The 13,720-nt window shown below is 39.1% G+C and overlaps 2 protein-coding genes across 9 annotated transcripts; one reads left to right on the top strand and one right to left on the bottom strand.

Annotated features, from left to right (window-relative positions):
• Nucleotides 1-32: 32 nt before the first annotated feature.
• Nucleotides 33-9,938, bottom strand: LOC116766121 (helicase POLQ-like). Its single transcript, XM_032655794.2, has 17 exons — nucleotides 8,921-9,938; nucleotides 5,938-6,682; nucleotides 5,454-5,632; nucleotides 4,971-5,162; nucleotides 4,719-4,800; nucleotides 4,440-4,630; nucleotides 4,056-4,201; nucleotides 3,466-3,627; nucleotides 3,038-3,207; nucleotides 2,759-2,963; nucleotides 2,407-2,552; nucleotides 2,083-2,234; nucleotides 1,922-2,017; nucleotides 1,606-1,697; nucleotides 998-1,190; nucleotides 351-485; nucleotides 33-233 (listed from the first exon to the last, which is right to left on the bottom strand). Exons 2-17 carry the CDS (start codon nucleotides 6,635-6,637, stop codon nucleotides 162-164), a joined length of 2,913 nt encoding a protein of 970 aa, XP_032511685.2. The 5' UTR covers nucleotides 6,638-6,682; nucleotides 8,921-9,938; the 3' UTR covers nucleotides 33-161.
• LOC116766125 (troponin T, skeletal muscle) lies at nucleotides 7,684-13,648 on the top strand. 8 transcript variants are annotated; one of them, XM_032655802.2, is made up of 14 exons: nucleotides 7,684-7,821; nucleotides 8,805-8,845; nucleotides 8,990-9,031; nucleotides 9,619-9,636; nucleotides 9,939-9,956; nucleotides 10,633-10,660; nucleotides 10,781-10,906; nucleotides 10,987-11,202; nucleotides 11,290-11,508; nucleotides 11,584-11,676; nucleotides 11,753-11,833; nucleotides 12,290-12,368; nucleotides 12,871-13,094; nucleotides 13,461-13,648. In XM_032655802.2, the coding sequence occupies exons 2-13, from the start codon at nucleotides 8,823-8,825 to the stop codon at nucleotides 13,092-13,094; spliced, it is 1,167 nt and encodes a 388-aa protein (XP_032511693.2). In that variant the 5' UTR covers nucleotides 7,684-7,821; nucleotides 8,805-8,822; the 3' UTR covers nucleotides 13,461-13,648. The 8 variants fall into 8 exon arrangements, with proteins under 8 accessions (XP_032511693.2, XP_032511695.2, XP_032511696.2 ...); XM_032655804.2 differs by lacking the exon at nucleotides 12,290-12,368 and adding an exon at nucleotides 11,986-12,064; XM_032655803.2 differs by lacking the exon at nucleotides 7,684-7,821 and adding an exon at nucleotides 8,037-8,051.
• The last annotated feature ends 72 nt before the right edge of the window (nucleotides 13,649-13,720 follow it).

Here is a 13,720-nt window from a genome sequence, read left to right as displayed (position 1 = left end):
TTTTCCATTGATATCAAAACAAATAAAACTAGTTATATTACATAAATATATTTACTTCATTACATTATTACATTTATTTTAGCTTTTTTTATTAAAATTATTTCTAAATCACCCGTTTTAAGCGCCCCGACTATTTATTTCACACACGGTATATATTATTTTCATAAATTCAATCCTTCCATAACGTCTTCAGCCTCCGCGCGGAGGTTTTCCACCTTTTCAATGAGTAACACCTGGAATTATAATATGAATAAGGTAAACTTCGAACACACAGCCAGTGTCCCTCTCCATATAAGATCTGTTTCCATCGTAACCTCCCCTCCCCCGTAATAGATGGCTTCGGGTCTCACCCTGGCAGCACTGATGAGGTGGTTGGCGGCGGTCCGTGACAGGTGAGTGACGGCGGCCACGAGGTCGTCGGGCGCGGCGCGGGCGACGTCCTCCAGGCGACGGAAACCAGCTCGGTGTAGTTGGAGCGCGCGACCCTGAACCACACTCCGAGTACATAAGGCCTATACAGTCTACAGTCCGACGGTCGTTCGTTAGTCGTTTAATGAATGAATACTCTCGAAACATGTTCACAGAGTTAAACTGGACTTCTATATAAATGAGGCCGCGTAAATATACCAACTATCTATGTTAAAAAAACGATATATATATATATCGTTGGTAGATAGAAATGAAGTAGTGGGTGATGAACGCACTATTTCAGTAGCAGCTAATAGTTTACATTATTTATTTTAAAAAAAATCGCTTATTTTTTTAGAAAGTATGAGGTCACTTCAGCTTAAAGACTATTCATGGCCAATAGGGCTAAAGAAACAAAGTGGTGGTGTTCTTAGGAGAGTTGATTTTAGTCAAAGGACGTATTGCGTTACATATAAGAAATATTGTAATATTTTTAAATGTGTGCACATATTTACCAGGACAATATTACTTAAGTGGTTAACGGTTTGTTTACATAATTTATCTTGTTTGGTTGGCCACGTGCCTCTACCTTCTTAACTGCGGGTAGTTCCATGAGCGCCTCGAGTTCCGGTGCGCCGCAATGCTTGAGTCGTGAACCGAGTTCATCGAACAGTGTTCCGTACGTCCAAGAACCCAACTCGACACACGCCCGCTGGGCTCCCAAACAGAGAGCCACCGCCGACGATAACAGACTACTGATAGTACCTTTGGGGATGTTGTACCTACAAAAAGATATGACTATTTGAACACTAAAAGACGAGAGAGCTTTTGTTGTAGGTTGTCAATATTTTATATCACTCCACCACAACATTTGTAAGTCATTGTTACAAAATATCCATTTTCAAGTTCCATTATTAGAGCGGTAAAAATCCGACCAGTGACAAGGATGACACGGAAAGGCCTTTATCGGCCTCACGATTAAAAAATTAGGAAATAATTTAAACCTATTTTACTCTCATATTTGTAGAGAGTTATATAGAACCAAGATTTTTATCTTTTGATATTATTTTACAATTGAATCTAACCTCCAAATCAGATTTTCTACGAAGCAAGAATTATGAAAAAAAAGCAATAGTCTGATATTTTTCTGGCTTCTTTTAAGAAAAATAGGATATATTTCTAAATACATTGTCTTACTTATCCGAGACAGCGGCGAACGGCATTCGTCTGTAGAGATCTCGTAACGTTAACGCCACGTAGAACCTGTTTAAGACGCTCTCTGAAACGTTCTGAAACATGACATGTAACAGTAGATAGGAATGCCTCTAACAGACACATGTTTATTATTCAATTAAAAAGCGAGTGTTTTAAATGTAAGGATGGCCAGCAAATAATTTTAATTGATGACCAATAGCTTAAATAGTTCATTTGGACCCTGCGAGCCACGGTGCGTCAGTCAGACTTTGCCAACGGAGCTATAATATATATAGCATTTTATTGGTTGTTAACTCACCGTAATAGGTTTCCCTGTCATCATTCTGACAGCGTTGACCTCCGTGATGCCGAGGACCCTGGCCGTTTGCAGCCCCTCCTCGTCCAGGTTACTGTACTGAACAAATAACCCCATTGAGTAGTCGCATAGAGCGCCCTGTATCACCCCAGCTCTCCACTCACCAGTGTGTAGTAGTGTCTATAGTCGGGTCTTATAGACACCTCCTGCGGAGTCACCAGGAATAGTAAGTGGAGACAGCCCATCAACACCAGACCCCGAGACGCTTGCTCCAACTCCTTCATGAGCTGCTTCGTTGTCGTGAGATCTAAACAACCTGTATACGTAACTTTATATTAAAGAAAATATATTAAATAGAATCGCTATCAACATTATGAGAAAGTTTGGTTTGTGCTCTCACGACATAAATGAAGGTCGCCCAAAAGATACAAATTCGTTTTAAGATGGAAGAAACTCGTGGTCGCTGTTGATTTTGTCCATGTATATACCTTTAACGGCCGCCCGACCGACCGTGCTGACCGCCAGCTGTAGCTCGTCTTCCTTCACGTGTCCGTCCCGACCCACCACCTGGAGCGCCTCACTCCTCAACAACGAGCCGATGGACTCGTTGCACACTTCATCAATGTCCACGGAACTAGAACGACCAACTACCCTCAAATTTATGGAATAAGTTCCGAAACGATACATATTACCGAAACGTAACAAACAGTGAGTAAAGTAACTCTTTAAAGGTCAGTTTATCTTGTTGTTCCTACAGTTGTATACGCGATACTATCATCTTGAATCTAAGCTTCAAAGTACAAGTCGCTGCTAATCTAATTATAACTTCCATATACGCACCCCTCCTCCGGCGCTATAGCCAGTAGCGTAGACTCTAGAAGAGCTTTAAGCGCTTTTCGGTCTGTGCATAAATTGAGCGCAACAGCGCTGAGCAGCAGCTCGTCTATTGACGTCTTGAGAGAACTCAGAGCTGGAGGAATACCCTCGGACAGCCGTGTTCGCACCGCGGGCCATTCGCGAGGAGAGACGATGAGGATACTCTCACCTAGGAGACGAACACTTTATTGCATTCAGGAAGATTTTCATTGAATATTATTTAGTTGGCGAGGTCCGTCTCACCGTCCTCGCAGACGCCGGCCCGCCCCGCCCTGCCCACCATCTGTTTGTACGACCCCATCGAGAGCAACTGGCGACCGACTAGAGGAGCCCGGACTATGACCCGCCTCGCCGGCAGGTTGACCCCCGCCGCTAGTGTTGACGTGCAACATATGACTGATATCACGCCGGATCTGATGACGTCAACATACAGTTACCACTTGGTAAGAAAACACTCCTTAATAGAAGGTCAGTAGTCTGCGACGGCAGGGTGATATAAATATTAAATTAAGGCGAATAAGGTCCACAACAATCAGATCGATTCGAGTCGTGCTAAGACATTTGAGTGAACAGAAGCTGTTCTAGCATGAGTGTCATCAAAGAGAACAAGTGAAATCCAAAAGATCTTGCAGTCTTTCAAACCAACTTAGCTATTTATTACCTGACCTTACCTGAAGGCATTATCAATGAGCGACCTCTCGTCAGCCGAGAGCCCCGCGTGGTGGAAGGCGACTCCCGCTGCCGCAGCACCCACCAGCCCCGGGGCCGCGCCCTCGTTACACAGAGAGCGTTGCAAAGCGGTACGTTCCTCAGTACGATGTTGGGACATGTCTCTAAAGAGCAACAATCACACAGAAATTGAGTTTAAAGCAGTCGGATCTGAAGCTTTATGGAGCTGTTATATCATGTAAGATAGATTTTATTACATGTCAGATTACTAACGGAGATACAGAGTATATGATGTTGGTACTGAATAAAAAAACATAGAAAAATAAGTTCATTAACGTGTTGGAGGGCGGACTGAAACCAGTTCAGTACATTTATTAATAAAAAGACAGAGTATAGAGACGTTAGCAGTGCCGTCGGCATAAAACCATTGAGTACACAATTGATATCTGTGTCCCGGAGCAGTGAGGACACACTCAAATGAAGACATTAGAAGTTGAATATATGACAATATATTATGAGAAATGTTCTAGGACAACAACTTTCGCAATACTTCCTAAAGTACTTCACAATATACCAGCAGCACACCGCTCACTTTCTCTGTAACCGACACAGTAAGGCGGCCACGTTCTCGCAGTTCCTCTTAGTGGGGCAGAACACTAGACACGATCCCCCGGGCACCACCTCCGACACCAGCCCGCCCAGGAAGTCCGGGTCCAGGGCCAGTGCTGCCGGAGAGTACTACAGCACACGAAGACATGATGGGTGACCGAATAAACATTGACATTATTAAGAGACCCATAGAAAATAACATTATTACATGCCTCCCGTCAAGATCTAAAAAACGAAAAGTAGTCTTCCCGTTCATTTCTAATACTTAATATAAAGTCACCCAACACCAATAAGTGAGGTCTTAAGTTACAGTATAATTCTAAATCCACGTTTGGTCATGTCCTAAGGTCTCTATGGTACGACTCACATCATAAGCCAGTTTCCTCTCCACCACCAATTCCATATCCTCGCGGAGCCTGTACAGCACGTCTCCCAGCTTCACGTACTCCTTGAGCTCCACTGGCCGAAACTGCTTCTCAAATATCTCAGCCTTCAAAAATCGTCCTAGATCTGGCAGATTACCTATCGTTGCACTCATTCCGACTATCTGGATTCCTTCTGTTAGATAAAGCGACACTTATTACTTAAAAGAATTAAAATAACATTGAAAAGCCATTGTTTATTATTATTTGAAGGAAAAGCTTACTATTAGCGAAAATGACGGTAGTCAGTAATGTTTCCAGCGTACTGCCTCGACCCGCCTCTCCTATGAGATGCAATTCGTCAACCTGACAAGCGACAACAAATTAAATAATAATGACCATACCTGAGTCAAAACTCATACAAATGAGGTATAGTTTTATTTTAAAGCAATCTACAGAGCAATAACACATTTTGTCATAATTTTGTCTCCTGTGTATGAGAGAGTCCATTAGCGTATCTTAATCATCCAACTCACAACAATGAGTCCAACTTCATCGAGTCTGTTGAGTTCTATCAAACTCCTGACTAGCGCCAACCCCTTTTCTATGGTGGCTATATATATGGTGTTCTTTTTTCGTCTTTTCTTTGGTGGCAGGTGACCCTTTCCTCCTGCATATTCTTCTACTAAGAACTCCAGTTGCAGGGCAAATGGTGCCAGAGCCCATATCTGCAAGGTTTGAAACCTTGGGATATAATTCTTTATAGATAATCAATATAAACAATATTTGCACTAGTTACAGTACTTTAGTCAATTGTGCGGGTACTGGATCCATCGCGTTGTAGAGAGAGGAGCTTCAACAATGTCTGGGACTTGCGATCTCGGAGTAGGTTTAAAGGGCTTCTATCTAACGCGCGGTAAACACTCGCCTCCACCATCCAAGCTCCCCTCTCTACCAAACCAAATTTGAAACAAACCTGCTAGGGCTGCCCTAAATTAACTATAAGGATTATAATTTACCTTTTCCTGCACTATAGCAACAAAGGGCAGTATAAATATGGCATTATGTTTTCTATTGATCACTTCTCTCAACATAAGTACTTCAGCAACTAGAGTTTTTCCGCCACTTGTCGGTAGAGCATAGATCAAATTAAGTCTATCTCTGATAGCCTGCAGATTAAGGCATTCCTCTTGCCAATCTAAGGGAATACAATGTGATCATAACATTTGTGCTTAATAGTTAGATAATAAAATTGATTTAGTTTGAGGCATTTAAAAAATTCCAAAGACTTAATTTGGAATTAAAGACTAATACTCCAGATGGGAGATTTGAAAGTACTGATTGACTATAAATTAAATTATAGATTAAATTTAAATATTACATGGGAATAGTAACAAATGTTAACAAAAACAGCAACTATCTTGTTAATGATCAAGGTGAGAAAAATCAAAATATCTCCATAGTTTAGTTAGAATAGTTTTATTTACCAAAGCAACAACTTACCATACAACTGTTCAATATTTCTATAAGTTTTAAACAATCCTTTGACAATCATTGGCAAGCCATAAAAACCCTCATGCTTTGTAACTGGATTTGCTTTTGGTACAAAAATGGATTTTTCTTCTGTCTCGGCCGCTAAGATACCACTTTCTCTTATGTCTAGTAAAAATGAGTCCTTAGTTTCAAATAATATACTTGCATTAACATTGTTACTATTATGTTGGCATATCGATTGGTTTATATTATCAAAACTCTCTTCTATTTCGTCTTTAAATAGTTTTTCACTGTTTGAAGTTAAATAACACATATCATTTTGAGTATTTTTTTCTTTAATTGTTGTGTTTATAACATTTGAACAATTAGCTGAGTCCACATTTTTATCTTTGTCTTTTTTATTATATACGAAAGAATCCCAATTGATATTTTCTATGAAACAAGAATCTGTTATCCCTGGAGAACAAGGAATTTCACTACTTAAAGATGAATCCGCGGATTCGCCCAAGATATATTCTACCTGATTGCACGGCAAAGGAGGCGATTCACACCTAATATTATTCGTTAAATTAAGTCGTTGGTTTACTGGGTTACTCTTTATAAGAGAAGTATTTATTTTAGAAACTTCACTTATTTTATAACTCTTCCTTATACCAAGCCGTCGTCGCCTAGGAGTGTTTTGATCATAGGGTTCATTAGAAGAATTCATTTTTCATATAGTTTATCACAGAATATTTTAACTACCTCATTTTGTCTGCAAAAAAATATTCAAATCTTAATTTTAAAAAACATGATACTGGAAACTACTCGGTGACATTGATGTAGGATCTATTGGAGATTGACGGCTGACAAAAATATTTCGATGTTTGACATTAGATTACGTTTATTAAAATATTAAAAAATATATTGTATAGTATATTTATGATTTTAGATAGACATTACGTACCTAAAATATTTAGCATAGCCTTGAGTATGATACAAAAGTTGAAATCATAAAATTTATTGAGTAAACATTACTTTTTTTTTCTGGTACAACCTACGTCAATTTCGTTACTTAATATCGCTTCTCGAGCTATAAAAAGATCCGTTGTTTTGTTGGAGGTTTCTTTTATACACTCAACAATAATTTTAAGCGCTTGTTACCTAAAATAAAACTAAATTTTCTTTATTTATATTCAAGAATTAGAAAAACTAAACCGAATTCTTTTAAAATTAACTCCACTTTGAAAGAAGTGAAACATGTGCCTTGAAAGTATCACATTGCAGACTACAAAAGAAATAAAAAGTAGATATTGTTTGTTTGCATCTCTACTACAAATAATTTTTATACATACTACTAAACAAAACAATGTTTTTTTTTATATTAGCCTGAGAACCATATAAATAAGACCAAAAAGTTTATCTACAATATGAGAATTACAACTAAGTGATATTTTCCCGCTATTTAAATTGGTGATTTTAACAATAAATAATATAATTTAATAATCTACTTTAAAATATACATATTTTTGGAACGATGAGAGCCTTAAATAATATTAAAGAGTGATGGAAGATTGTCAAGAAAATTAGTTTTCCCCAAAGAATTCATGATACACAAAGGAGAACACAGGAGCCACGCCCTTCGCGTCTCCCTGTCACGTTGAATGTGTGCTGAGTTTCGTGCTCCGAAATCGTTAGAAACCGGAGCTGACCGTTCTGTTCAAAAATGACCGCTTCTAAATATACCCCCGAGGGGTCGGTGTGGGAGGGGCGAGGGCCGTCGCGGCGCCGCGGACGCAGCCAGCGCCGGCCAGAGCCGCCTCGGTCGCCGCGGACTCCACATTCCAACGTCGCTTTGCTGCCGGTCCTGTACCCGTGCCGAGTGACTGAGTGACCGTCTTCAACCCGTGCGACGTAAGTGCCGTGCTGTGCAGTGCAGTGTCCTTGTACAGTGTGTAGGAGCCGAGAGTGCTTCGGAAACCGTTCATAAGTTCGGATAAGTTTAGAAGGACCGGAGTTGCCTAAAAATAATCCCAGCGCGATCTGTGCCAAATCGGGCGGCGTCGACGCTCGGAAATAGAACTGCCATCTTTAGCTCGCGGATTACGTTACCGCCCTCGTAACAGCACTTGTTATATAAAATTGTAGGATATTAAAATAATGAAACATTTTACATTAAATTACATTTACACTACACACTGTACACTGACTCGCCATTACATAGATGGAAAACGACGTATCCAAAAATTGTATTTTGCACAGCGACATTGTTAAAACAGATTTTTTATTAATATCTTAAGTTATGACAACAACCTTCTTTATGTTTTAAACTTTTAGAAGCCTATTTTAAAGAGGTCCCCAGAGCTCCTAAGTCGCACACTTCAGAGCATTAAATTTCCCCTGAAATTCATTTGTTATAATCGGATTCCTCCCTAACGCTGGACACCGGATCTTTGAATTGTTGCCAAGTTGCTGCGAGTAGGTGTGCTTAATGGATTGAAAGATAAAACCGCCCAAAATAGAACGAACTTCAAAAACGATTACATCCAAGACTTACTTAAGACCGTTACTATATTAGCCGTTGGAGATACATAGTATTTTATGACATGTTTTATATAATGAACTGTAAACAAATAGAACAGCTATTTTTAGCTAAAAATATATTTTTAATTAGATCTATATAATCAAAAAATAACTTGGGTTTATAAGACGAACATTTTCACTAGAGTTTAAACACATTAACGGGATTGTATTGCCACTACACCTCGCGTCACTAGTTTTCCTAGAGAACAATTTACTCCACGTAATTCAGAAGTTTTAGTATATGGGATAAAAATCATAACTTTCACAATTATTTTCTTTACATTTTATAGACAACGGTATTTTTTGTTTTGCAGAATAAATAAATCACCAATATGTCTGACGAAGAAGAATACTCGTAAGTATTATAAAATGAGATAAGCATTATGATTTTAGTATTATTTTAAGTAAAACCGAAGTAGTTTGCCTTTACCTTTAAATAAAATGAAGCCGCACGTTCAGAATATTGTTTCTAAATCTTCTAATATATGTAATTTTGCAGTGGCTCCGAGGAGGAGGAAGTAGAAGAAGAAGTCCCGGAGACGTAAGTCCTTTTGCGCCTACTCTTCCTAATTTGGTTTTAGAGATCTTTTCCGTTTGAGTTGAAACATTCTAGCCTCATAAAGCCTGGAATCTGCCTAGCCTAGACTATTATTTTCGATATCTTGAAACCTTTTGACTGATCATCTGAGTGTCCGACTGATGTGAAATGAAAGACACGGTAACTTTGGCCCCTTCTCATTTCCTTCACCGATATTAGCTGCACGCACCCACCCCGATTCTCTCTTTTGTTGCAGGAAGTAAGTGGACTGCCCTTTCGTTGATCCGACACTTGCACCTTCTTCACTCTTTTAGTCTAAGATCTATATAACGCTTCTCGCTCGTAACTCACGCTTTTTAGCTTGAGCTAACAAAACTGTGTGTACCCTAGACTAACGTTATGCCTTCTACGACACTAGTACCTAGAGAATTGTGAAAAATTGTAAAGTAAGCAGTAAGTCTTGTTCAACTTATATCTGTATGTCGTTGTAATTGTGCTTATGTATATGTATATTTCTTCATAGTACTCAATATGATTCTAATTACATATTTTTCTTTCCTCATCGCTGCGGTTGCCGTTCTTCCATAAAGGCCTGCCCCCAAACAAGAGTAAGTATCATAATTTCTTTATTTTAATGAATAATTGCTTTGCTTCTAGTGACTTAGTGACTGAATGTCATAAAATCGGTGTGAGATCGTTGTCATTGGATACAAAATTAATATTCTGCACTTATTGAGAGAAAAAGCACACCGATACTTTAAAACAAATTCAATAAAAATGACTGAGCACATTTTTTTATTTTGGATGCGCGAAATAATCCTCTCACCGCTTGTTTATTTATATATCTATAAGGATAAGGAGTAGAACATGTAAGATGTAGTAGAGGCTGATTGTTATTTTCTGTTTCTAGGAGTAGACCATCGATCGCGTAAGTTGCACCGCTCTCTGTGGTGTCACTAACTGAGCAATTCTAACATTAACTCAAAAGTCCCGGGCGCATGTTTTGTTGTGACCGATTCCCCCCATTCCAGATTTATCGCGATCAAACGATCACTACACGAAACTATTTTTATCCTTCGGTAGCCGTTCTATTTTTATAATGACTGCGCCCGAGCCGTTCTGCAAACATTAGATGTCGGTCAACGGAAACTCCACGTTCTCGTTATAATTCCTAAATAATTGCATGATAGGAACAATATTACTAAAGCATGGCACACGTATAGTATGTCTCCATTTGATAAACCATTTTTGTTAAAAAAATTAAATAGATACGTCATGTACAAAATAAAAAAAAAAACAGGCTTAATTTAAAATGTTGTAACAAATTTATTATAATCCCAGAGCATATATGTAGCGAAGATTATTTAACCGTATTAAGTGTTAACTATGTTCGTAAAGCATAACAAAAATTTTGGAAACATTAACGTGTGGAGACCTATTCAGGCGTATTTCCAATAAGATCAGGATTGAAGACATAGTTTACCTATAATAATATCACCGTAACAAACCGCTATATGTATTGTGAACTGCTGAAGAAAAGTTCTTAACAGTAACCACACAGCCGAAGAATGGTTCAAGTTACTAATATCTTCTTCGTTTTACAGGGGCGAGGGAGACCCAGAATTCATTAAGGTATGTGGTATGGAATTGAACTACGTAAAACAATATTAGAAAATTAGAATCTCAATGTTTTCTAATAAAAATAAGTACCTACCAGGAAATATGATTTCTTCATAAACATATATCTCACAGCGTCAAGACCAGAAGCGGTCTGACTTGGATGAGCAGTTGAAGGAGTACATTAACGAATGGCGCAAACAACGCGCCAAGGAGGAAGATGAACTCAAACGTCTTAAGGAGAAGCAGGCCAAGCGCAAGGTAACGTTTAAATATTAGGTTAGCTTAAATATTACTCGTCATAATCTGCCCCGTTACTAAAGACTAACTCGTTACTGTAGGTATCTCGTGCTGAAGAAGAGAAGCGCCTCGCACAGAAGAAGAAGGAGGAAGAAGAAAGGAGAGTCCGTGAGATTGAAGAGAAGAAACAACGTGACATCGAAGAGAAGAGGCAGCGACTCGAAGAAGCCGAAAAGAAACGCCAGGCTATGCTCCAGGCCATGAAAGATGCCAGCAAGACCGGACCCAACTTCACCATACAAAAGAAGAGCGACAACGTGAGTGATCCTAATTATTACTAGTTTCTATGAACATACATTTTGATAAACTTTAGTCTATCCCGTACTTTATATGTTATCCAACAGTTCGGCCTCAGCAACGCTCAACTCGAGCGCAACAAGACCAAGGAACAGCTGGAGGAAGAGAAGAAGATTTCCCTCTCAATCCGTATCAAACCCCTCGCCATCGAAGGTCTTTCCGTGGACAAACTACGACAGAAGGCCGTCGAGTTGTGGGAGTGCATCATCAAACTTGAGACCGAGAAATACGATCTCGAGGAGAGACAGAAGAGACAGGACTACGACGTTAGTACATTTAAGAATTTAGTTATACATATCGTTATTAATTATTGACTTATTTAGTAACTATCATTTACACAGTTAAAAGAGCTCAAAGAAAGACAAAAGCAGCAGCTGAGGCACAAAGCTCTTAAGAAGGGTCTCGACCCTGAGGCGTTAACAGGCAAGCACCCTGTAAGTATTCCTCATAAATAAATATTTTATTCATATATGTGGTTAACTGAAATTAATGAATAATATTTATTTCTAGCCTAAAATCCAAGTCGCGTCTAAATATGAGCGACGCGTGGACACACGTTCCTACGACGACAAAAAGAAACTGTTCGAGGGTGTAAGTATCATGACAACGTTTAAAAAAAGCAACTTTCTTCGTTTATACATAGAGGTTACTAGCATTGTTAAAAAATGATAGTAAGAGTAAAGACCTAGTCTCGTCATTGAGATGTAAACATTAGTTTATTCATAGCGACCGCTTTAACACAGGGTTACGATACTCAAGCAGCAGAGTATATGGAAAAACTATGGAAAATGAAGGTGGAAGAGTTCATGAACCGCACTAAAAGTAAGATGCGGAGATGAAGTCATGTTTTTTGCCCCACATTTGTTCCCACCAGGCATGTCCCGGCATGGTTTTCATCATGAGTTATCAGACTCATGACCTCGTCACATTAAATCTCTTTGTCATGCGTTGTCTCGGTTTATACAATGATGCACACGCAGGCTGCCCTGTGCACATCGTTATACCCGTGTTGATTGTTGAATTTACCCTCGTGTTAACCATTCCTAGGATCTAGAGAAACTGAACAAGGACTTCCTTGAGAAGGTGTGGCAAGAGAGGGCCGACCAGTTCGGTGGCAGGCAGAAGGGTAAGTTACTTCCAAAGAGAATAGGATAGGATTTATCAGCAGTTGAAGTAGAGGCAAGCAGATCACATTATAGTTTACGATATTGTCTATTGAGCTATAAACCATTTCAAACGGGATGTAAGTAATGTTACCCCTCTCTGTTGTAAATAATAAATTTTATTTCATAGCACTATTTGTGATATGTTCAGATATTGTTACTGACATGAATTTTTTGTTGATTCCCGTTCGTTTCCCCGAATTCATTTTTGTTTTTTGAAGAATTTTTCTCTGCTTTTTTTATCTGCACGTCCTATGACAGAGACAAACTCTAATAAATAGAACAATACTGTTTTTTTTTAAACTCATAGTGGAAAATCGAAAATCTAAATGGTAAAAGAATTATGAATTTAAATATATTCACTTAAAACTAATAATTAGAAACGTTTTAACACTTCTCTTTCGATCACAAAAGATAAGGGCATCTCGAAATATATAAAATGTAATGATCAAATCATACTCACAGCGAGACTGCCCAAGTGGTTCGGTGAGAGACCCGGCAAGAAGAAGGGAGAGCTCGAGTCCCCCGAGGGTGAGGAAGACGTGAAGGCTGAGGTGGAAGAGGAGGACGAGCCAGTCTACGAACCTGAACCCGAGGAGGAGGAGGAGGAGGAAGTCGAGGAAGTCGAGGAGGAGGAAGAGGAGGAAGAAGAAGAAGAGGAGGAGGAGGAGGAGGAGGAAGAGGAATAAGTTAGTTTGATTTCTATTAACACATTTAAATTTGAATTCTATAACAATAGTTTAGAGTCCAATTCGACAAAGTGAAGCGCATAGCCAAGCTATTCAAAGATTAAACGAGCTCACCGTGTAACTTCAATAGACCACAAATGTGTTATCAACTAATATATACTAATTATATCAACTAACGGATGCCACATACTTGTAATGTATTGTAACGTAACGTAACGATTACGCTACGTGTTATGGCCGTGCGCCAGGTCAGACATTTGAAAGGCATTGGTTCTGAATGTGTTGGACATTCCGTGTAGATTTTCAAGGAGAAGTTGTTAGTGAAACAGTCATTCGCTATAAGTTATGTTCGTGTCTCTGTTCCAGATCAATCCGTTGTAAGTCAAGTGAAGCCGTCGAGCGAGGTCGCGTCGGATCGTACTGTTTTGTAACTTATCCATTAACTTATTGCTATTATAAATTATTTTTATTATTTAAACTGTTGGTTCATTTGTTACGGAACGCGGACGTGTCGGTACATCTATGACGTCACAATAAACTAATTTATTTCATAAGGCTCGTTGGTTTTTCTCCTGACCCTGCCCTGTCACGATCGCAACGAACGGGATCAAAGTTTAAATAAAACA

Source organism: Danaus plexippus, chromosome 15 (assembly GCF_018135715.1).
Source record: "Danaus plexippus chromosome 15, MEX_DaPlex, whole genome shotgun sequence".
NCBI classification, from domain to species: Eukaryota; Metazoa; Arthropoda; class Insecta; order Lepidoptera; family Nymphalidae; genus Danaus; species Danaus plexippus.
The sequence above is the reverse complement of the archived record's forward strand: the minus strand, read 5'-3'. Positions and strand labels throughout refer to the sequence as shown.

Excerpts from the sequence above, each read along its gene's own strand:
- LOC116766125 (XM_032655802.2), top strand. The coding sequence starts at position 8,823 with ATGTCTGACGAAGAAGAATACTC. Across the intron at positions 8,846-8,989 it reads TCTGACGAAGAAGAATACTC|TGGCTCCGAGGAGGAGGAAG; the intron begins GTAAGTATTATA and ends GTAATTTTGCAG. Across the intron at positions 11,834-12,289 it reads AAAAGAAACTGTTCGAGGGT|GATCTAGAGAAACTGAACAA; the intron begins GTAAGTATCATG and ends AACCATTCCTAG.
- LOC116766121 (XM_032655794.2), bottom strand. The coding sequence starts at position 6,637 with ATGAATTCTTCTAATGAACCCTATGATCAAAACACTCCTAGGCGACGA. Across the intron at positions 4,801-4,970 it reads ATGAAGTTGGACTCATTGTT|GTTGACGAATTGCATCTCAT; the intron begins GTGAGTTGGATG and ends GTCGCTTGTCAG. Across the intron at positions 1,191-1,605 it reads TTCGCCGCTGTCTCGGATAA|GTACAACATCCCCAAAGGTA; the intron begins GTAAGACAATGT and ends ATCTTTTTGTAG.